Raw genomic sequence first — 24,130 nt, 5'->3', positions numbered from 1 at the left:
CGTCAGGACCTGCCGTCTGTGTGTCTTTGGCCCATGGTTCTGCTCTCGGGATGTCCTCCCAGGCAGCCTCACTCCCCTCAGGGGCTCTAGGTTTCCATTCCTTCCAGCGCTGCAGCCCAGCAGGAAGTGTTCCAGCAGAAGTCCTGGGACTGAGTCTCTAGATTGATTTGGGTCACTGGCTCATCCCTGCATGAATTGCTGCGCTAAGGGGGAATGAGCACACGGACTGGCCAGGCCCGGGAGACATGCATACGCCTGGGCAGCCCAAATCACGTGGACCGGGAGTGGGGACAAGGGGCTCCCTGAAGCCCCCCGGTGTGCTGCTCATCAGGTGATGGTAAAAAATGGTTTGGGCGGGGGATGGGTGTGGACACAATGCCAAGCACCTGCTCTCCCATTGTTTTAGTTACCTGTTGGTGCGTAACAACTCACCCCAAAACTTAGCAGCTTTAAATATTGGTGTTTTATTCATTCGTAACGATCCTGTGGGTTGAATGTGTGGCCAGGCTGCTCTGTGTAGCAGGATTGGGGCCACGGAGGATCCACACGGCCTTGCTCACTTGTATAGGGTCTTGCCGTTGGGGCCTCATTTCTCATCCGTGTGGCCTCTTACTCTCTGCTCTTCTGCCATTGTCCAGCTGTCTCCGCTGAGCTCTCTTACGTGGTGCAGGCACAGAGGGAAGCCGCAGGCCTTTTAAGACCAAAGTTAAGAAATTGCACCGTGACCGGTGCTGCCTCCTGCTTTGTTCTCTTGGTCAGAGGGGTCACAGGGTTATCGCCTTGGAGGGGAGGGAAGAGTCCACGGGGACCCTGCAAAACCACAAGCCATGTGGGAGCGATTGTTCAGCCTTCTTTGGGAATGACCCACCACACTACCCTAGCCAGAACCACCTTTGCTTTAATCCTGGGTGCGCAAAGCTAAAATACCAACTGCTGCCAGTATCCTCTTCTCATACGAATGTCAAGACAAAAGCTGACCAAGATGAAAATCACCAGATCCCTGTGAAAATAACCTTGAACATGTGACTGGTTCAACAAGAGGGTCAGTGCTAATTGTTCAACTGACTCTGTAGATAAAATCCATTTCGATGCAAAATCAGAATCAGCCTTCCAATTCCCATGTTAGGAAATGCACCTTTTACCAGGTGACTCTCCTTGCCCTTGACTTAGATGCTGATCAGGTGGCATTTTAGCCTTTTATGGCTTTGTCTGAAAGCCACCAAGTTATAGTGGAGAATATGAGGAAATAAGATGTGAAACCTGATAGCTATAATGGAAATAGCAATGTTAAACCCCCTCTGGACAAAAATGATTGCTGTAACAGTAAAGTTTATCCTACTAACCAGCTGTTCATAAATTGGAAGAAATGGGGGGAAAGGGGATTTTTATTGATGGAGAAACTTCCATCTATGGCTCCAGCAGCCACCAGTAAGTTGCTGAGGTTGGATTCCCCATCAGGAGGCAGAAAGGTGTGGCTCTTATTATGGAAAACCCTCTGACAAATGGTGCTCAATAACCAAATTGATGTTCCGTGAAAAGGCCATAGCCAACAAACACAATTCCATTATTTCCTTTCCAGTGGTTTCCATCTAGCCTGGGAAACTCTATTTACATTCTGAGATTCTGCTCTGAACCCTTTGGTCTTTTTATTTTCTAGTCCAGTGCTCATGTCATAAAGATGAGGTGGTAATGGTAATATTTCAGTTACACACTGGGCAAAGTAATGTAAAGTCTAATTGGAGTAGATTCCAGCGTGCTCGTGTGTGTTTGTGTACCCCTGACGTTTCCACCTATTCATTGCTGTTGGCGGGAATTTTGATGACTTCTCATCTCAGCACTTTCCCTCCCACACAACGCTCAGGGAAAACTCTTTTTTTTTATTATTATTAAAAAAATTTTTTTAACATTGATTTATTTTATTTATTTTTTTTTTTTTTAAATTTTTTTTTTTCAACGTTTTTTATTTATTTTTTTTGGGACAGAGATAGACAGAGCATGAACGGGGGAGGGGCAGAGAGAGAGGGAGACACAGAATCGGAAACAGGCTCCAGGCTCTGAGCCATCAGCCCAGAGCCTGACGCGGGGCTCGAACTCACGGACCGCGAGATCGTGACCTGGCTGAAGTCGGACGCCTAACCGACTGCGCCACCCAGGCGCCCCAACATTGATTTATTTTTGAGAGAGACAGAGCGTGAGCAGGGGAGGGGAGGAGAGAGAGGTAGACACAGAATCTGAAGCAGGCTCCAGGCTCTGAGCCTAATGCTGGGCTTGAACTCAAGAACGGCAAGATCGTGACCTGAGCTGCAGTCAAATGCTTAACAGACTGAGCCACCCAGGCGCCCCTCAGGTAGACTCTTTTCCATGCTATGTGCTTACAGTTGCCTAGAGATAACACTCTCAGCATCGTTTTCCTTGCTTCTAGGTGTCCTTTGGCCGTGATTTTGAACAGCAACTAAGTTTTTACGTTGAGGCTAGGTCAATGTTTTGCAACCTGGAACCTGTTCTTGTGCAGTTGATTCACGTAAGGATTTTCATGTATTCGTTTGTTTTCTCAATCAAATTTATTGTTTATATGCCAGGCCTGGAGTTTAATCTGGGATTCTTGTGGCCCCATAACACTCCTGTTCTTTAGGGCGTAAAAGGTGGTTTTTCAAAGATTAATCCAGTCTGCAATTTTGCTTAAGTCTTTGGATGGTTTTTACTGACCTCTTTTGCTCTGAAATTAGCATACTCTCATTCCCATATGCCAGTGGCAAAGTGAGTTACATGATTAGTTACTTATAGAAATAACTCACCTGTGGTCCTTGTAGCTTAACCAGAGTCCCAACATTGTTAGATCATGGTAGCTTTTCATGGGGCCCTCAGGCCAAAAGAAAGAAATAATGGTTCTGCTTATTAGACAGTTAGACTCAAACAGTTTGAGTATTTATACCCTAACAATTGGATAGCTCTTTGAAATAACACCATATGTAAATTGAAAGAGAAATAACATATCTTTATTCTTAAATAATCACAATTACTTAAGTGTGTGTGTCTACTGGGCAGTGCACAGCTTCTCAAACCTTAGAATCGGGTTGGCATCACTACCCTTGTTTCTTGTTCCACATTGATTTTTTTTTCCACATTGATTTTTGCACACTACTTGCTTTTGATCAGAGCAGCTGCTGAAAACCCGTTTCACAAAGATAGAATGTCGCTGTAAGCAACAGTGCGGTCCAGTGTTGAATCTGTGGGCCACCTCATACCCGTTCTTGACACAGTGTTCAAAAATTGAACATTGCTCTGTTGCCCTAAAATAATCGCACTACCCCCATGAGTCTGCTACAGCCCTCGAGGATGTCACACGACACAGTTTGGGAACCATAGGACCGAACTTCTCAACTTGTGGAAAGATTCCTCAAGGCTCTTGAATTGCTTCACATAAACTCAAGGAGAGCAACCTTTTTATTTGGTTGCTGGTTATCAGGGTATGTGAACTTAAGTTCTAAAGGTAGAGACCTCATCTGGAATTTAGTGGGAGGTAATAGTGCTCACCTTGTAGGGTTGGGGGGTTAAGTGACCTAATGAGGGTACGGCTCTTAGAACAGCACCCAGCACCTGTGTCCTCTAAGTTCAATGTGGGAGCTATTACTTCTGTTCTTACGGTTCATGTTACTGTTGCATCGCTGAATTGTGTGGTTTGCTCACAGATTTGGAGATTTCTTTTAGGATCTCTAAGATCTCAAGCTTCGTGTGTGGGATTTCTGGAAATGAAGTGAACCCTGGCTATTCATTAAACCAGAAAATGGCCATTCCCAGTGCTGACTGATAGGCAGGAGTGCCTTTTGTTCTTACCGTCTTGGAGATGTTTGCTCAAGCCGAGGGGGAATCAGGCCTGATGGCCCCTCTGGCATTTCAGGGTTCAGCATTAGCCAGTCTGGGCCCCAGATAGCATGTTCTTACTGACTTGTATGCAGTTAATATCCAGATCTCTATGGGAGACATGAATCTGAGCCAGCTATCATTTCATAACCATTTCTGTTTTGTTTTGTTTTTTAATTAATAAACCCAGAGTGTAAACCGGTTGGCAATGGAAACAAGAAAAGTAATGAAAGGAAATCATTCCAGAAAGACGGCTGCATTTGTGCGGGTATGTTCTAGAGAGAAGACTCAGACTTTGAACCCTAATGAGTTGTTTGATTTGTAAGTTTCTAAATTGCTCTTCCCAGAAGACAAGTGTGTCCTAAGGGTGGTTCAGTATTGATTTTCCAGATGAACTTTTCCTTGAGTATCTACTGACTCACCAATTTTCTTACTATTTTCAAAAGAAATGATCAAAGATGTCTCACCTTGGATATGTGTTATGGAGGAGTGGTTGAACGATGGATTGCAGTTTTGTGCCAGTCGAATTATCTCCTGCTTATGCCTGTAACTGGAAGGTCTACTACCTTCATCCCCCTTGAAAAGTTCTCAACTGTGAAAAAAAAATCCACCTTCTTGAGTGTGCCGCTCAAAATTTTTATCAAAGTAATACATATCTGTGTTTTTAAAAAAATGGAGTTGTACCAAAAAGAAGGCAGCAAGAAAAAAAGTATACCATCCCACCCTGACCTCATACCTCTTTCCTCAGAGACAACCACCTCAAACCCTCTTTGAGCAGTTTCTTCTTGTAATTACCTCCATGTTTTTAAGTAATTGGTTTCAGATTCTGCTTCTTATTCAACGTCAGGTGTTATCTATTTCCTTCGATGATGGATGAGGATTTATTTTTCTTACACCCTTACTCTCCTCACTTGCCCCTCCCCCTCCTCCCACAGACACATCTGGAGTGTATGTCGCAGACTCAAGAGGGGAAAGTTGGGGCTCAGAATGAGGAGACTAATTAAGTGTTTTTGCTTGAAAATACGTGACGGATGAGAACAGGAGGACCAGTCTGCCGTGATGGTACTGCTGATGTAACCTGTGGTGTTTCTCCCCCTCCTTCTAGGCCTGTGTTGCCTACTGCTTCATTACCATTCCCTCCCTGGTGGGCATCTTCACGCGCCTCAACCTCTACCTGCATTCTGGTCAGGTTGCCTTGGCCAACCAGTGCCTTTCCCAAGGTAAGCCCATCATTCTCACCTCTGAGCATTTCCTGGCTGCTTAGGAAAGCTGGCTCAGCTGTGTGTGTGTGTGTGTGCGTGCGTGTGTGTGCGTGTGTGTGTGTAAAGAGAGAGATTCTTTTAAGGAAAGAAAAAAATAACTGATCAATACCTGATGAGTTTTAAATCTGTTTCTTTAGCAGGAAGCACATTGGACATACACACCTTTATAGAATCAGATTACAGAGGGAAGCTATTTGCCTGTAAGGACCTTCTGAAATCTGTCTCACACGGGCCAGGTCAGGCAGCTCAGGATAAGTGCGCGTAGAGAATGTTACAAGTTAGAACTACTTCCTCACAGTAGATTCCTGTTTATTTTTTGTTGATGTTTGTTTGTTTGAAACCCCAGAGACCTACACATAGAATCTAATAAGTATAGAAAGAATACTCTCCACAGGTTACTTTTAGTGATAAAAATTGTGCTCAAGGCCCATTCCTGTACTAGGTATAGGAGCCAACTGGTTTATTTGGGAGGCGATCCCCGAGAGTGTCCGTAGAGTGATGGGGGCGCTGAGACAAGGAAGGGAAGGAAGCCAACAAAAGGTGTGCTTCTGGGCAGGTTACTGCTGTGGGCGGCTGAGATATGTTCCCCCCTGGGGACCTCTGGGACGGGTGTCGAACGGCCTCGGCACTGCCTTGCCAGGAGAATTGGGTTATTTACTCTTTATTCGGCCATTGACTGAGGGCTGCTTCTGGGTCATCAGCTGCACCCTGCCCTGTTCTCCACTTGACCCAAAAGAAAGCCCTCAGGCGGAGTGTTGGAGGTCGCACATATTTGCTACAGGAGGCGCTTGTCACCCCCTGGGACAGGAAGTATCCATCCATCAGGCCGAAACACAAAGAGTATAAGAGCTCCATTTATGGAGCATTTTTATGTGGCGAGCTCTTGGCACACACTCTCATTTCAACCTCCCGACGGCCACATGAGGCAGGCCTGGGGCTGGTGCCTGCTTTCCCAAGTGAGCCCCCAGGGCTCCGTGGCCAGCACTCAGCCCCTCATCTGTCCGACTCAAGGCCGTGCCTCTCACTGCTGACAGAGCATTTGCAGTGCCCACAATTGGGAAGCTTCAGTGACTAACTTGAGGGCTTCTTTGACACCAATGGGTTGATGTTTTCAGTCATGGTCTGCCCTCCACTCCCATCTCCCACCTGACCTCACAGGATAAAGCCAAGGTTAGTGATCCACCACGTGGTGCCTTTGGTTTGGATAGGCTCCCTGGGTGGGTTGGAGAGTGGTCCTTGGCATGGCAGTTCTGGTATGTTGATCTGTATTTTCATTCACCTGGGGCATTTCTGGGCACTGAGGTCTCCAAATATGATCGCTACCCATGAGCCTTTTCTTTTTTTTTTTTTCAACGTTTATTTATTTTTGGGACAGAGAGAGACAGAGCATGAACGGGGGAGGGGCAGAGAGAGAGGGAGACACAGAATCGGAAACAGGCTCCAGGCTCTGAGCCGTCAGCCCAGAGCCCGACGCGGGGCTCGAACTCACGGACCACGAGATCGTGACCTGGCTGAAGTTGGACGCTTAACCGACTGTGCCACCCAGGCGCCCCTACCCATGAGCCTTTTCAAACTCCGCTTAATTTTGCTTCTGACTCCTGAGGACTCCAGTAGCCTCCCACCACATTTGGAATTGCATCCAACACCCTGCCTGTGAGTCCTCGTGTGTTCTGGTGCCTGCCTGCCTTTTGTCCTCGTCTTCCACCACACTTAAGCCACACTGGCCATCTTCTGTTCTTTGAACATGCTAAGCTGTATTCCAGTTCAGAGTCTTTGTGCTTGCTGTTCCCTCTTTCTAAAATGATCTTCCCCCGGGGGCTCCTGGGTGGCTCAGTTGGTTGAGTGTCTGACTCTTGGTTTTGGTTCAGGTCATGATCTCAGTGGTGGGACCAAGCCCCTCGTGCTGGGTGTGGAGTCTGCTTAAGGTTCTGTCTACAAAACAGATAAACATAAGGGAAGGGAAGCAAAAATAATATAAAAACAGGGAGGGAGGCAAAACATAAGAGACTTTTTTTTTTTTTTTTTAACGTTTATTTTTGAGACAGAGAGAGACAGAGCATGAACGGGGGAGGGTCAGAGAGAGGGAGACACAGAATCCGAAACAGGCTCCAGGCTCCGAGCTGTCAGCACAGAGCCCAGCGTGGGGCTCGAACTCACGGACCGCGAGATCATGACCGAAGTCGGCCGCTTAACCGACTGAGACACCCAGGCGCCCCAACAGACTCTTTATAGAGAACAAACTGAGGGTTGCTGGAGGGGTTGTGGTTGAGGGGATGGGCTAAATGGGCAAGGGGCATCGGGGAGAACACTTGTTGGGATGAGCACTGGGTGTTATATGTAGGGGCTGAATCACTGGATTCTGCTCCTGAAATCATTGCACTATATGCTAACTAAGTTGGACGTAAATTAAAAAACAAAACAAAACAAAACACTGGTCTGGCTGAATGCAGCTTCCTAGTCTCTCATGCTCTGTACCATCCCCATGATCGTCATTATGCTGTTGATCTGTTGTTTTCTTATTGCATATGTTGCTTATTGTCTGGACATCCAGTCTCCCCACCTGCCCTTGTCGTGTGTGGGTAAACACTTCTAGTGCCTGCTTTGGTAAGGATGATGGGTTAGCAAGAAACAAGTTAAAACAAAAATGAACAGGCACCACCAAAAACCTGATGCCATGCAAAATGAAGAGTAGAGTGGATTAATTAGCTTAGGTGCTTAGGTTGATGTATGAAACTTAACATCTTACTATAAACTGGCTCCCTCTTAAAAAGTTCAGGAACAGTACAGTTAATGTAGGAACGCTCGAGTTTGGCCTAACTTGAAACACTGGGAACAGATTGTGAACTGCAGGTACCAGAGCAGAGAACTGTAAGTGGGGGCTCTAGAAGCCTCAATCTTTCTCCTCCCAACTTACAAACTAAGACCATGATCTAAAGTATTGTAGATTCCAGGCAAGCTTATTATGACTGGACTCCATATGGGGCTTCATGCAATTTTTTTTTTTTAAGGCAAAAATTCTTAAGCCAAATAAAGTCTCCCCTATCATCAAAGATTTGCTGCTCTAAGAACTGTTCTTCAAGAGCCCTGGGTGGCTTTTGCTCTCCTGTGCTGCCCTGTAACGACCTCGGTCCACACCAGGAGATAAGCAGCATCGGAACAGCCTGGTACCCGCTGTGCGGGTGATTAGTGCCCTCGGTGTTAGAGTTCTGGACCTCCTCATCTGCCTCATCCCACACTTCAAGCCACTGCAGGAGGAGCAGGAATGTGGCATCCACTTCATGTTTAATAATTTATCTGATGATTTTTACTCTAGTCTCTAAATGCTATGGCACTAAACCTTAAAAGCCTATGATTGTTGTTCCGAAAGCCACATGCAGCGGTTGTGGCCAAAATAAATAATACATTCAATTACTGAGCATGGGAAGGCTAAATATAAATTAAATGAAGCTTGTGGAAATGGGCCACTGTTGTTCACCCCCCCCACCCCCACCTTAAACACCCTCCCTCTCAGCTGGTTAGAAAACAATTCTCTTCCCCCAGTCCACTTTCTGGCCTCCCTTGATCCAGCTTCAGTGGTATGTATCTTCTTTATCGGACAGTGGCTTTGCCAGCACTGGGTCCAGCCTGACGTTAAACTCCCATTGAACTCTCAGCCAGCGCTGTGTGGGATGCTGATGGAGGCTTTTTACAGGGGAGGCCCAGTTCTGGTCCTATGGACGTACTGAGGTAGTACATAGAGTGGGATGTGGGGGGGATTTGTTTCAAAGCCGCCCATTGTCCCAGTAGTGAGGAGAAGTGGGGCTTGTGCCCCTCACCTGGAGATGCCTGTTTATCTTTGCTTTCAGCCACTTCATTAGATAAGTGCTTGCTCTTGTTTGTGAGTGGTTCTTCCCAGAAGATTATTACCAGGCCACAGCAGGAACACATTTTTTTGCCCTTTACTTTTGTCTTGGTACCTTTATCTTTACAGTTTCTAATCTGAGAAAGGAGGATGGTTTTACAATGGAAGTCATGTTTCAGATGGGGCTTAGAAGGAGAACTTCTCAGGCGGAGATGGGGAGGAGAGAAGGAACAGTTGGCGCTCCAGGTGGGGCAAAGGGCTTGAGCAAAGGCATGGGAGGTGGGGAAGCCCATGGTGTATTTGGCCAGCAGCGGGATGTCAAGATGAGTCCCTCACTGCTGGTCTCCCAATCTGGACTCTGCCACTCTCCAGCAGGGTGCCCTTGGCCAAATTGGCCTTTTTGTGCCTCAGTTTCCTCATCTGTCAGGTGGAGGTGATGGCTATGGTACCTGTCACAGATTAAATGAGAAAACGTACTCAGAGAACTTGACTCACTGGCACACAGTAGCTGCTCAGTAAATATTAACCTCATAGAATTGTCTCTCAAAAGACAAAAGTATGCTGTGGAGTTCTCCATACAATGCCACCTCTGTGGTTTCAGGCTTCTGAAAGCAAACTTGTCCGAGGCACAACCTTGAGAAATCCACAGGAAAGATGATTATTCTTTGAAGATTAACCTGCTGAATTACCCTGGGGGAAAAAATCAAAACGGGTATGCAGTTCCTCCAAAGACAAAACAGTAGAGAAAACAAGCAAAATGGTTTTGTTCTTTTATTAATAATAATGCTTTCCACTCCTATAGAATTGTCTCCCCCTCCTTTTAAGTTGTACATTTTTATTTATTTTTTGCATCTTTATCCTTCAGAGCTTACTCACAAGCCAGTTCTTAGGGAAAACCAGCCTTGGCCTCTCCACCCCTAAACAAACTAAGAGTGAGATCAGGTTATTCTAGATGTGTTATCTTGGCACTTTTCCCTCACTGGACTTCATGCTGTTTTATTTAGCAAGTTAATAAGTAAATGTCCACTTTTCTCCCTTGCAAGAGTATCCGCTGCATGAAATCTGACGTGTCTTGTTGGACGTTGCATCCCTGGCTCCTGGCACGTTGCCTACCACACGGGTGCTCAAGAGGGGCTGAATGAATGAGTGGCAATCCTATGATAATAATGGTTGATAATTCTTAATAATACCAATACGTGTAAAATGGTACCCAAGCTTTTCATTGTACGGAAATAACTACTAAGTAACCCTGCTGTTGAGAAGAGAGTCCCGTCAGAGCCTTCTAGTAGGTTTTACATAACTTCTTTTCATAGTTTTAGGTAAAAGAAAACAAGTTAGGCTCAAACATATGCCAAGCTGTATAGACCTGTTGAATGAAGCTATTTTGCTGGTTTGGTCTGTGAGGAACCCAAAAAAGCAGAGGAGAGGCTGTGGCCTGCTACTAGGAGGCCCACTGACCACTGTGAACCATCACGGCTAATGGAGGTGGCCTGGATGGCAGGGTGGAGGAGAGAGAGCGTTTTTTATCCTCCTGGAGAATGATGGGTGGCTTGTGATGGAGAAAAGTATCCTCTATCCACTTACCAAGTCACTGGGGTTTATGCTTAAGGTCACATTTACTAGTTCTGTTGACAGGCCGTCCTCTGAAGAATGTGTTTGATGTGACTGTTCTCACAAACCCTCTGGTGATCATGGACAAAGCAGGTTATTTTTGCCAGAACAATTTATGTGGGCACGTGGCATGAAACTCGTCATCCACGTTCACATGGTCCATCCACCTTACAGAATACAAGGGCCTGGGATGGAGGGCAACCCATAGTGCAACCCACAGAAAAGGAGCAGGGCAAGAGTCTCCCTGTAAGTTCACTTAGCTCTTTATATTAGTAAATATCAACGATTTTCTTGTTCCCGCCAGCATTTCTTGGCCATTTTTTACACACAAGCCACTGTGCCAAGCATTGTGCCAGAAAAGGAATGCACTTTGAGACTGTGTGCTAATAGGGGAGAGTGAATCTGTTTACAGTTAAACAAGGCAGCTTGTGATAAATGTTGTGCAAGATTTCATAAAACGTGCGATAGAATTTTAAGGGAGAGAAAGCTGACCCTTTGGCTTAGAAGAGGAAAAAAAAAAAACACACAAAGCTTTTCAAAACAGGTGGCATTGAGGAGCCTGGAGGGAAAGGAGGATCTTTATATGCTGAAATGAGGCAGAGGGCATTCTAGGCTGAGACAGCAGCCAGGTGCAAAGGCCTACAGGCTGGAAACAATGCATCTGGAAAGAATGGGTAAGAGATCAAGTTAGGAAGATAGTTTGGGGCCTGATGAGAACTGAAAATTCCTGCAAAGCTATCTAGTCTTATTCAGTATGTAGTATTTGCTTGGTGGTTTATGTTCATTTTACAGATGAGGATACTGTGGCTCAGAAGTGTGACATGACTTGCCCAGGACCGTCCAGCTAATAAGTGGCCTGATCTGACTTCAAGTGCTCTTTCCACCTCTGAGCTTCCCTGAAATGGGTTAGTTCCTCTAAACCCTAATACAAAGTATTATTTCTAACCCTGGGTGTATGTGGTTGCTGGAGACCAGTTGTTACAGATTGAACATTAGATAAATTTATGTAGAAAACAACCAGAATTAAGATGAGGGTTAGTTAATCTTTTCTGCTTCGGGAAATCCAAACCTAATATCCGCAGAGACATCTTCACAACCTCCTGTGAGCCATTGCAGAGATGGTAGGAAGGTGTGTTGACTGTGCATTAGCCCCAAAGACAGGAGTCCGGTGACATGGGTAGCACATTGGACTGAGAAGTCATTTCTATGACCCCAGTGGACTTTCACAGTGTGTTGATAATCGGTGAATTGAAAAGGCATTCTGCATAAACCACATGGCAAAATCAAGGTTAGATTAAGCTGTCATTGATAACAATTAAGCATTAATGAATAAAGTATTTAATTGTTTCTGGGCATTCATATTTCTTTAAATCTTACTCTGTGTACATTACATATTATCAAATTAGTGGCTCCTTCAGTCCTCAAACTTAACTGCTGTAATAACAAATTCTATTACAAAAACACAGTGTAGTCATAAATAGTGTTAAATCTCTATGGATAACTCACCTGTGGACGATCAATTGGCCATTTGGACTCTGAGGCTTTACCCAAAGGCAGCCCTGTCACTTGGTGACAGTGCATCTTCAGTGCAGACCAAAGTTCAGCCTGCTGAAACAAAAATCCCATGGGCTGAGTGACTTCAGTGACAAACATTTGTCGCTCAGGGAAGCCCAAGACCAAGCTACCAGCAGATCAGTGTCTGACGAAGACTTCTTGGCTCATAGACCGCCAATTTCTCACTGTGTACTCACATGTGGAAAGAGAGAGTTTTCTCTGGGGCCTCTCGTATAAGGGCACTGATCCCATTTGTGAGGGCTCCACCTCATGATTTCACACCTCAGTGTTCCCACCAGTACCATCTTTGGGGGTAGGATTCCAGCATACGGATTTGGGGGTAGGGTGGAAGGACATTAACAGTCCAAAATACAAAGTTTGAGGCGGTAAGCTGCATCCTGACATTACATCTGTACAGTAGTTTCCATTATATTGATGTTGTCACTCCAAGCCTACACTCATCAAGAGACAGAAAATGTTGAAGACTGTAAAGATGTTTAGCAACAGGGTTGTTAGAACTTGTGGAGTGTAGCCAGAATCCCTCTTTGATCAAGTATATTCAAGGGACAGGAAGGAGTCTTTCACCTTCTTGTGATGTTTTGTCCCAAGAAATCACGATGCCCCCTTTCTTAGAGAGCTGGACCCAGGGCTGTCTGTCTCACGTGTCCAGGAGGGCATGTGATTTTGAAGGTGTGTTTGGGAGTGGAGTGGCTTCTGAGCTCTTGTTTAGCCCTGGGATTTTATGGCTCTGACAAGTAGTATAGACTTCCATTAGCAGTGACCTAATCTGTTATTTAAAAAACCAAACGCCACCTCTGAAGGTGGGTCATTGCTTCTTGACTGTGTGTTTAGATTCATGTGCTGAATCCTAGTCTGTGTTGACAATGCTGGGGACACAAAAGGATCACCTGACTCTCAGAGGTCACAAGTCTTGAGTTTATGTTACCATGTATGGAGGGTGTTTGGGGTACCGACTTGTTTCCCACTGAATAATAGACAGCTTGTACGTTACTTTAAATCTTAATGATTTTTACTAAAAAAATTTATTTCACGCTCATTTGAAAAAATTCCCACAAATTAAGAAGTGTAGAACTTAACAAACATAAAAGGCCTCAAAATAAAAGTCATCAGTAATCTGCTCTGTTTCCTCCCTTCGAAAAAACAGCCATTGTTAACATTTGGGATAGTTTTCTTAATTTTTTTTTCTATAGGTTCATTTAGAAATACTCCTTCATTCTCATGCTTTACCTCTCTTCTGCTCTCCTTCCCTCCACTTCTATCTATATTCTTATATATACACGTAGTCCCCACCACCCTTGGGAATGGGATTGTGTCTTCTGCAATGTTTTTATTTTTTCTTTTAAAAATTTTTAGGGGCGCCTGGGTGGCGCAGTCGGTTAAGCGTCCAACTTCAGCCAGGTCACGATCTCGCGGTCCGTGAGTTCGAGCCCCGCGTCAGGCTCTGGGCTGATGGCTCAGAGCCTGGAGCCTGTTTCCGATTCTGTGTCTCCCTCTCTCTCTGCCCCTCCCCCATTCATGCTCTGTCTCTCTCTGTCCCAAAAATAAATAAATGTTGAAAAAAAAAATTAAAAAAAAAAAATTTTTTTTAATGTTATTTTTGAGAGGGGGGTGGGTAGAGAGCGGGGCAGGGGCAGGGGCAGAGAGAGAGGGAGACACAGAATCCAAAGCCTGCTCCAGGCTTTGAGCTGTCAGCACAGAGCCCGACGTGGGGCTCGAACTCACGGACCGTGAGATAATGACCTGAGCCGAAGTCGGCCGCTTAACCGACTGAGCCACCCAGGCACCCCTTCAATTTGCTTTTTTCACTTAGCAGTAAATATTGGTCTTTTCTCCCCCTGATCCACCCCATTCTTTGTAATGGCTGTCCAGTGTTCTATGTCATTTCCTTTTCTTTTTGGAAGTGCTATAAATTATTTCCCCAGCCCCCCTCCATTTTTCTCCTAAACTCCTATTGAAAAATATTTGGACCCTTTCCAGTTTTTTTGCTCTTGCCAACAATGAGCAACTGGCGTCTTAATTCTGAACATTTTGAAGGTTTTCAGTAGTTGTCGAATTAGTGGATATTTTAGTCTCTGAGAATGTGGAACCCTATCTGTCGTTCAGACAGAGTCCTATGTAGAGCCTTGGTGCACAAAACAGATAGGAATGGTCTATTCAGGCGAGTATGCCTGTGGGAGGCCACTAGCTCTTGAGTTGCCTTCGGGGATCTGGAAAAGGCTTCAGAGCACAGGCTGAGACCTTCTAAAGCCTCCAGAAGAATCCATTCAAGTGGAGCTGTCTAGAGAGCTTGAACCCTGAATTATGCCTCACTTCATCAAGCAACTAATCAGAGAAGAACCTTCCTGGCGCATTGGCTGTGGGGAGCAGGCCAGTACCTGGGCCTCTGGAAGGTGTGTGCCACCCTTAGTGCCTTGCTTGATGCACACGAGGAGGGTGGATGTCCCTTGGAGCAGCAGGAGTCTGGAGTCCCTGGGCTGTGGGTGGGCCCCCACCCCTGGTTAAGAAGGAAGGGGTTACTATTCAGATACCCCCTTTGATCACCTGCCTTGTCTACCTTACAGCCTCACTTGTTCTTTTGCACATTTCTGTGATTGAAAAGTTTAAAACATTACATGCCTTTGTATGTATGCTAAAGAAAAATTATTTTTAGAAATGTAAATTAAAATTCCAAGCAGTAACTTAGCGGTAAGTGAAAGATCCCAGTTTCTTTCACCCTCAGCCACAATTCCTATATCACAGTTAATACTTTGGCATTCTAGTGCCTCACTTATTTTTATGCATCTACATAAGGATATACCCGTTTTTCTTACAAAGATAGGATCCTGCTGTACACAGGTATATAACGGTTTGTGCTTAAAATATCATAGGCATCTTTACATAGATGTACCGTGTTCTGTTTATTAGCCACATCATTTCCAGGATATGACAGTGCAACAGTTTGTTTTTTATTTTTTTAACATTTTATTTTTATTTTTGAGAGAGAGACAGCATGAGTAGGGGAGGGACACAGAGAGAGCGAGACACAGAATCTGAAGCAGGCTTCAGGCTGTGAGCTGTCAGCAGAGTCTGACACAGGGCTCGAGCTCGTGAACCACAAGATCATGATCCTGAGCTGAAGTCAGATGCTTAACCGACTGAGCCACCCAGGTGCCTCCCCTGACCCCATTCTTTATCTTGAGTAATGTGGTTCAGTACATTTAAGGCAGGACCTAGGAATTTGTATATATTTTTTAAGTAACAGCTGAGTGAGACCTGATAGTTCATGTATCATAAAATCCATCCTTCTACTAAGTGTACAATTCACTGGTTTTTAGGACACTCACAGAGTTGTGCAACTATCATCACTAATTCCAGCACATTTTTATCACCCCAAAAGGAAACCCTGGACCCACTGAGTAGTCATTCCTTTTTGCTCCTCCTTCAAGCTCCAGGCAGCTGCCTGTCTACTTTTTGTTTCTATGGATTTGCCTGTTCTCATTATTTTATATAAGTGCAGGCTTACGATACAGGTCTCTTATGATTGATTCCTTTCATTTAGGATATGATTTTAAGGTTCGTCCGCATTGTAGCCTGTATGTAACATGTGTACACAGCATCCATGCACACTTAAAGTTGGAGGAACCACCAGGTCCTGCAGAGTACTTCCCATCGGCCATATTAGGCCTGGGAACCTGTATTTTTAGCAAAGCTTCTGATGCTTCTGCTAAAGCAATTTTGGAAAACTGGCTTCTCAAGCAGCTCAGCCCCTCGTACTGAGAGCAGGGACGGTGGCTCTGCTTGCCCTTCACCCAGAACCCGGCAGCGCTGAGGGACATGTTGGCTCTGGCACAGAAAACAACAGAATGCTGCTCTGCAGAGGAGTGGACACCCCACGAAGAAGGATCTCACAACAGAATGGACGTGGGTCCGGCCAGGCAACCCTGAGTGGTAGTTTTGGTTTTTATTTTTAATTCCTTTTTTAAAGTAAGATGTGGAAAAGAAGCCCGGTTGTCCAGTGAAACCTCAGAAGATCCAGTGGAAAAAGATAAAGCATAGGGAGGCTGGTACATATGCTTGCTTTTCCCTCCCCACCGCCCCTTACCCCCCCCCCCCCCCCCCGGTGAAACAGGAATAATAGTGTTTATGGATTGGAATCGGATTTCTCCTTTTTCTGTAGGTCTTGTACAAAACAAAACAAAACAAAACACATGTAGCCCATTTTATCTTGGACTGTCTTCCAGGGCTTTTAATAGCCACAAAAGTGTTCTATGGTATTGACGTCATTATTCTGAACTCTAGGAGGAAAAACTTTTCATATAAAATAGGATTTGAGCTCTAATTACGAGATCAAAATTGAGAAGTCTCCTGGATAAGATTTTATATATGGAGTAAGTCTTCTAAGGATAGAAATAAAAATCTGCTTTGGAACACTCTGGAACATTGCCCCAACCCCTAAATAACTGTTTATTTTAGCCCTCTCCTTTGGAATGGGAACTGAGTGGGGGGCGTTTGTGAGGAACAGGGTGCCCTGCACAAAGCTGCGCCCTCTTTAATGAGGCATAATAATGGGCACTTTTCTCGTGGCCACTTGGTAACAAGCACATAAATAGAATAAATAAATGGTCTTTGGCGTTGTTCTGAGCAGAATTTTCATTTCCGCTGAGAGAAGCTCTTCACCTTGTTCATTACGGACTTAATGTTTTCACCAGAAAGCAGTTCCTGTAGAGCCATGGGGACAGAGAGCTTTTCCCACAGAAGGAAGACAGCCAGAGCCGGCGTCCAGGCCTGCCTGTTCCCAGAGAGCTGAACCTCAGCGCTCGATTCAGCTCTGTTTCTTGTGTGGTGTGGTTACGAATGAGGAACATAAAATGTATCATTGTAAGCATTTTTCAGCGTACAATTCATTGGTTTTAGGTACATTCACAATGTCACGCGACCCTCACCACCATCCATTTCCAGACCTTTTCATCCCTCCAAACCCAATGCAACCTGTACCCTTTACACAGTAACTGGGGAGAGGGGAATATTCTACTTTCTGTCTCCATGCAGTCAATACCTCTGCCTCATAAAAGCAAAATCCTACAGCATATGTCCTTGTGTTGGACCTGTTTCACTTGGTGTAGTGTTTTCAGGTCGGACCTGTTTCACTTGGTGTAATGTTTTCAGGGTGCATCCATGTTGTAGCATGTATCAGAATCTGCTTCCTCTTTAAGGCCGCATAATAATCCTGTTGTATATATGTTCTACGTTTTCCTATCCGTTCACCTGTTGATGGACGCTAGGGTTGTTTCCACCTTTTGGCTAATGTGAATAATGCTGCCATGAACATTCATGTACAAGTATCTGTTTGAGTCCCTGCTTTCATTTCTTTTGAATTTGAACCTAGAAGTAGGATTGCAGGCTGAGAGCATAATTCTATGTTTGACTTTTTGAGGGACCACCAAAGAGTTTCCCACGGCAGCTGCACTGTTCTACTTTCCCACCAGCAGCTTCTCTACATCTTTGCCAGCACTTGTTACTTACTGGTTTTTGTTTTTGTTCTTTGTTTTTTTATGGTGCCCATCCTGAAGTTTTCTCCCAGTGATGAAATCTCTGGGGGATTGCACTGATTTGCATTTTCCCAATGATTATTGATGTTGAGCATCTTTTCATGTGCTTGTTGACCATTTGTGTATTTGGAAAACTGTCTGTTCAGGTCCTTTGCCCATTGTTAATCAGGTTACTTGTTTTGCTGTTATTGGAGAATTTCTTTATATATTCTAGATATAAACCCCTTATCAGATCTATGATTTGTAGGCTTGTGTTTTTTTTTTAAAAAACACAAATTTGGGGCACCTGGATGGTTCGGTCAGTTAGGCATCTGACTCTTGATTTTGGCTCAGGTCATGATCTCACAAATCATAAGATCGAGCCCCTGAATTGAGCTCCAGGCTGACAGCACAGAACCTGCTGGGGATTCTCTCTCTCCACTCTCTCTGCGCCTCCCCCACTTACATACGTGCATATGTGCTCTCTATCTCACTCAAAATAAATAAAACATTTTTTAAAAAATAATGCAAATTTTACTGTATTGCTCAGTGCGGGTGATGGCCTTTAAACTCTGCTCAGCTCAATCTTTGACCATCCCTGGGCTACTCTGATTTGGCCACCCCCTTTTTGAGCTTATTTCCTCATGTGGGCGTTGAAATCATTGTGCCTTTCCCATAGGACTGCTGGGGACTAAGAATACAAACTACCTAAAACAGGGCTTAGGAGTGTCTTTGGTCCCTTTAGTCGTGTCATTTACTACTATCTGTAGGTGGAGATATCAAGTGTCTTTTCCCAGCGCCCCTGTATTTAATCTCTTTCTATACAACAAGATCGACATCAGCTGCTTTGTGTCCTCCCCGTCCCCCCTTCACCCCCAGACCAAAGGACACAATAGGTTCCCCGTAGGTAGGTGTGAAACAGTGTGATCAGGTCAGTCTCATCACCCTACTGATGTTGTCAACTTTCACCCCCTTTTCTCCTTGTGTGCCCACAGTGCCTGGTCACCGCTGGTGCTTAATAAATTTGCTGAGGTGAACGTAAGGGTGTGAGTTCAGTGTGGGAGAGAGCCTGGGAAGGGAGTATTCAGGACCAGAGGTAACTTTATAGAGAAAACTCTGAGAGAATGGTCTTTCCTTAACATGTTTGTTTTTGGGTTTTTTTTTTTTTCTTTGAAGGAGGAAGGGAGGGAAGACCAAAAAAAAAAAAAAAAAAAAAAAGCCCACATCGAGCTGCAGACACATACTCTTCTCATTAAGTGCAGGGCTTTGTTCCCAGAGGGCAGGCGTTTGTTGTTGGGTTTGCCCCTCTAGGCTGCTGGGTGGGGCTCCCGCTTGGGTTCAGGATGCTGTGTACCAGCGCACTGTTCTCTCCGCATCGCTGGAAGTCGTTTCGGAGTGGAAGTATATTTATGTGGACCATGTAAACATTTGATCTTGTTGGGTAGTTTAAAATTTCACTTGTCAGGTCAGTGTTTTGTCTGTTTCGACCTTGAGGCTTTTTCTCATGTGGAATACTTTGGCAGTTCTCTTAAGAACTCTCTCCCTCTCCACCCCCACCTCCAGTCCTTGCTTGTCTCCCCGTCCGTTCCTCCCTGTCTCTGTCCTCCTATTGCTGCCTCCCTCCCGTCTCCTCTTCCATCCCTCTCTTCCTCTGCTCGCCCCTTCCCTTGCTTTCTCTCACCCTTTGAGGTCTTCTTGTTTTATAGACAATTTTGTGATTTAAAACATATTTGGGGCTCCAGGGTGGCTCAGTCGGTCAAGTGCCAGATTCTTGGTTTAGGCTCAGGTCGTGATTTCAAGCCCTGAGTTGTGCTCATTGCTGACTGGGATTTGCTCTCTTTCTGCCCTTCCCCTGCGCACTCTGGCTCTCAAAGTAAATAAATAAACTTAAAATATATATATATATATCTTTATCTCCCAAGTGATTCTCAGAACTATTTACCTAGTCAGAAGCCTCAGAAGCTTGTGTGTGCATGTGCATGGGCGTGCACGTGTGGATTCCTTCAGAGGGTTCAGTTACTTTAACAAATATGGTGTAACAAACATGGTGCTGGAGTAGACCCAGGCAGACCAGAGTTTGCACCCCACTCCACGTCCCGTGCTGGCACCTCGAGCATACCCAGGACACTGCTGAAGGAGCAGGCATGTGGCCTTCCTCCCAAGGTGAACGGGAGGGTTTGGTGAACCAGTCTGGGTTGAGCTGTCTGCCCCGGCAGCTATGATTTCTTGGCTTTCTGTAAAAATTGGCCACTTGTTTATTTCACTTATCAAAGCCACCCTGATGGAGGTTCTTTGAGCTGAATTGCTCAGTGAAGGAAGGAGGGAGAGAGGTGGAGATGTGAGGCAACAGCAGTACCCTCTCCACGGAATGTTCTACCAGTCGGTTAAGGTTGCAGAAGCCCTCCAGTCGGACCTGCTCACTGTATCTGGCCCTCAGCATGGCCTGCCTTCCATGTAACTTGCAGGACAGGCCTGGCAGCCAGGTGAAGAAGAAAGCAGACCCTGAATTTTTCAGAGTTCTCATACACAGACTTTTCTTCTGTCTTGCAGCCGATGCCTTCTTCAAAGCCGCTATAAGCCTCATTCCGGAAGTTCCAAAGACGATTAATATCGATGGAAAGATGCGGCCGTCAGAATCATTCCTTCTGGAATTCCTCTGCAATTTCTTTTCTACTTTATTAATAGTTCCGGTACGTTTTGCCAGAAGAGCCATAGGTGATGTCCTTCTTTGATCTGCCTCATGTACATCTTTAGCCCTAAAAGTGCAGGGACATTCTATCTGTGTCTATGTGCTGCTTTTCTAGTCAGAGGTTTACATTGCTCAGTGTTTTACTTTTATTTAGTAAATAATCTCCTCCCTCAACACGGGGCTCGATCTTAAGACCCTGAGATCGAGAGTCACATGCTCTACCAACTGAGCCAGCCAGGCATCCCTAAGTTACTCAATGTCTTTTCCATTCATTTTGTATCCTGGGTGTATTAGTTGTGGTTCTGTACATAGTCAAGTGGGTGCCACTTAGGGGTTAAGGACTCAGGCCTCGGACCAAGATGCCTAGGGTGGAATCTCCCCTCCCCCTCTTCCTAGCCCTGTAGGCTCAGGCAATTATATAACATGTCTGGGCTGCAGTTTCCTAATCTATAAAATGGGAGTAATAATAGTGTCTTCATCTCCAGGTCATTGTGAGGATTAAGTGAGTGAGTATACACATGTGGTTAGAATAGTCCAACCCTGTAAAAGGTGATGGTGATGTTCTTTTGATGGCAAGTACTAGAAACCAAAATGAGATAGTGGAGATCAAAGAAGACATTGTTGGAAGGATGCTGGGGTTTTTTCTGGAACATTCTGATGTGCAGTCAGGCTTGGGCTGGCAGGAATCAGGCTTCTGTCTCTCCAGACCCAGCACCAGGACCCTCACCCTAGCAGAGGTTCTTAACCTACGGTCTCCCTGCTTGCTTCCTGAGAGTCTGGCAGGGCAACCATGAATTTAGATGAGAAAAAAAAAATCTCAATTTTTACAAATCTCTGTGAAACTGAAACTGGCCCTTTGCTCCCTTGTGAGTTTTTTGGTTTTTTTCCATCGTGAGTTATATAGGCAACGAGCCACAGTAGCAGGTAGTCACAGGGCTAGGAATTTGTCACCAAAGAAATCAACCGTTTGTTCATATCACATTTAAGGTGACAGATATTTCAGAAGACTTAATTAAACATACTCACCAAGAAATAATAGAATACGGTATAACAAATACATTGAAAAAATTGACAAGTATATTTTAGCATAATTGCTAATCAAACATACTCATCAAGAACTAATAGAATACATTATATAACAAATATATTGAAAAAAATATTTTGATGAGTATGTTTTATATTTCTTTTGTGGTCTTGCATATTTTATTTTCTGCATTTATTTTATTTTTTTGTTTTTATTTATTGTATTTTCTGTATTACAAGTCATATCCTGAGGAGCCCATAGCCTTCACCGGGCTGTGACAGGGTCCAGGTAAAAACATGGTTGAGCCAAATGTGTACAGGAATCTGGGATCCGTGCTAAAATACAGATTCTTGGGGCCCCCTTCCAGAGAGGTTGACTCAGTAGGTTAGGATGGGGCCCTGAATTGGCACTTTTGAAAGCCTCCTGAGTAGTTCATGTGTGGATGGTCCAGGACTGCACTTGAAAAAACATCCCTCTGCACTCAGGCCAGGAAGCAACTCTCTCTCATGAGTACACAGTTCCTTTTTGGGGTGACAGAAATGTTCTCAAATTGATTGTGGTGACAGTTGCACAGCTCTGGGAGTATACTAACCACTGAAATGTGCATTTGGAATGGCGTGTGAATTCTCAGTGGAGCCAAGGAGACAAAGAGTGACTTAGCTTCCAAGTGTCCAGGTTGAAATCCCAGGTTCTGGGGAGACAAGATGGCTTGGTCAGGAGGCAGTGCTCAACGCCTGACCTCATTGTTTTCAAATCACCTTCTTAGTCCTTTGTATAAACAGTTTCTCTGTATTTTGGAGAGTCTAGTTGTCAAGTGAGGGGACCAAAAAAAAAAAGAAGAAAAAAACCGCAGCATTTCTAAGGAGTAATCTAAGCTGATCAGTGTCATTGTTTGTTGGTTAATTGGGATGCATTTTCCTTCTACACATGAGATTTTCTTCATGTTAAAAATCAGAGACTGGACGAAAGCCTTGTGCTTGGAGTCAGAAACTTGAGTGCCGTCTGACCCAGTGACTCAGCAGCCTTATGGCATTGGGAACGTTTTGTAACTCTTCAGAGCCTCAGATAATTGTCACCTTTCTAAAATGTCACCCAAATGCCTGCCTGGTGGGGCTGCTATGAGGTTGAATGAAACAGTTGATCTGAAAGTACTTTTGACCCAGAAGCTCTGTCCCTGGGGTTGCATGCTGATGACCAGTGGGTGGCATCCAGCCCAGAGACACGGTTTTTGGCCACACAATGATGGAAAACATTTGGTATGAATTACCCACGTTTAAAAATTGGTAGATCACAGAAAAACCCAGCTTTTTAGTTCCTCTTGAGAAATCAGATCCTGCCATGTGGGGCCCACATTCTCCGACCCGCGGCAGCTGGCCCATGCTGTGGAGGAAGGAAGAGGCATGTGCACTCTCTCCAATTCCCATGGGTGCCTCTGGACCCATTTCTGTCGCCTGCCTGGTCCATTGGCATTCACCAGAATGTCCCCCTGGCCTCAGCGGATTGTCTCGTTCCTGGTATCAGTGTGCACGCTGCTATGGGGGTTTAGTAAAGATCAGGAGATGAATAGCCTGTGTGACTGCCTGCCCCGTGTCCTGTGTTGTCCTGCAGACCTTCAGCAGCCTTCAGTCTCTGGGACTCCTCCTCCAAGCCCTGCAAAGTAGGAATCACTGTGCCTTTTCCACGTGAGGCGCCCATGCTGGAGAGCCCGTGCAGCTTGAGGTTGCACAGCTAGTGAGCAGCAGAGCAGCAGGTCTGTGCTGCTCCGGAGTCTGTTCGGCACCATCTGAGCCTGAAACGTTGACAGGGCACTTTATCAGCTCAAGGCTGAGGCTTAGCAACCCTCCATCCGTCTTGTGGAATACAGCATTAGTAATAAATATGGAAGATGTTCAGCCTGAATAGCCGAGGCTGGGGTCTCCGGGGCCCCAGGATGGGCCTCACGTGAGGCACGTCTCTTGTGAGTAGGTTTAGTATGAAGGCAACTCCCGCATCCCGCTTTTACCTGGTTCAGATCATATCCTTTCGTGTCACAGCTTTTATTTAATTTTTTAAATTTAATTTTATTATTGTTAGAGCATTTAACAAGAGATCTACCATCTTAACACATTTTTAAGTATGTGATGCGGTATTGTTAACTACAGGCACCGTGTTGTACAGCAGCTCTCTAGAGTGTTATCGTCTTGCTTAATTGAAACTTTAAGCCCATTTTTAAAAAACTGTTTATTTTGAGAGAGAGAGAGAGAGAGAGCAAGCGTGCAGAGACAGAGACAGAGCGTGCAGAGACAGAATCCCAAGCAGGCTGTTTGCTCTCAGCACAGAGCCTGATGCAGGGCTCGATCCCATGAACCATGAGATCATGACCCGAGTCAAAATCAAGAGTTGGACACTTAACCGACTGAGCCACCCAGGTGCCTCATAAGCCCATCGATGAGTAACTCTCCATTTCCTCCTCCTCCTAGCCCCTGGCAGCCACCATCTATTCTTAATTCTGTGAACATAACTGTTTTAGATGCCTTATGTAAGTGGAATCATGAGTATTTCTCTGTGATTGGCTTCTTTCACTTATTGGCTTCCAGGGTTCATCCATGTTGTCATATTTGACAGAATTTCCGTTTTTTTTAAGGCTGAATATTAATCCATTGTGTATGTATATCACCTTTTCATTATCCATGCATCCACTAGTGGGCGTTTAGGTTGTTTCCACATCTTGGCTACTGTGAATAGTGCCACAGCGAACATGAGAATACTGATACCTCTTTC

At 45.1% G+C, this 24,130-nt stretch overlaps 1 protein-coding gene and 1 long non-coding RNA gene across 3 annotated transcripts in view; one reads left to right on the top strand and one right to left on the bottom strand.

Moving 5' to 3' along the window:
* Positions 1-24,130, top strand: part of VPS35L (VPS35 endosomal protein sorting factor like) — a 118,424-nt gene that overhangs the window by 78,563 nt on the left and 15,731 nt on the right. For both annotated transcript variants that reach the window (XR_015245701.1, XM_086692934.1), the window contains exons 24-27: positions 2,423-2,521; positions 4,052-4,129; positions 4,967-5,081; positions 20,208-20,347. Coding sequence is in view for 1 of the 2 variants with exons in the window: in XM_086692934.1 (XP_086549060.1) it covers positions 2,423-2,521; positions 4,052-4,129; positions 4,967-5,081; positions 20,208-20,347 (432 nt within the window). In the remaining variant the exon portion in view is untranslated. The remainder of the gene's footprint in view (positions 1-2,422; positions 2,522-4,051; positions 4,130-4,966; positions 5,082-20,207; positions 20,348-24,130) is intronic.
* Positions 9,046-24,130, bottom strand: part of LOC147573082 (uncharacterized) — a 38,154-nt gene continuing 23,069 nt past the window's right edge. The window contains exon 3 of the long non-coding RNA XR_015245702.1: positions 9,046-12,183. This is a non-coding gene — a long non-coding RNA (uncharacterized LOC147573082). The remainder of the gene's footprint in view (positions 12,184-24,130) is intronic.

This window comes from Puma concolor, chromosome E3 (genome assembly GCF_028749965.1).
Source record: "Puma concolor isolate L17-30 chromosome E3, mPumCon1.1.hap2, whole genome shotgun sequence".
NCBI classification, from domain to species: Eukaryota; Metazoa; Chordata; class Mammalia; order Carnivora; family Felidae; genus Puma; species Puma concolor.
This window is presented reverse-complemented; position numbering and strand designations above follow the sequence as displayed.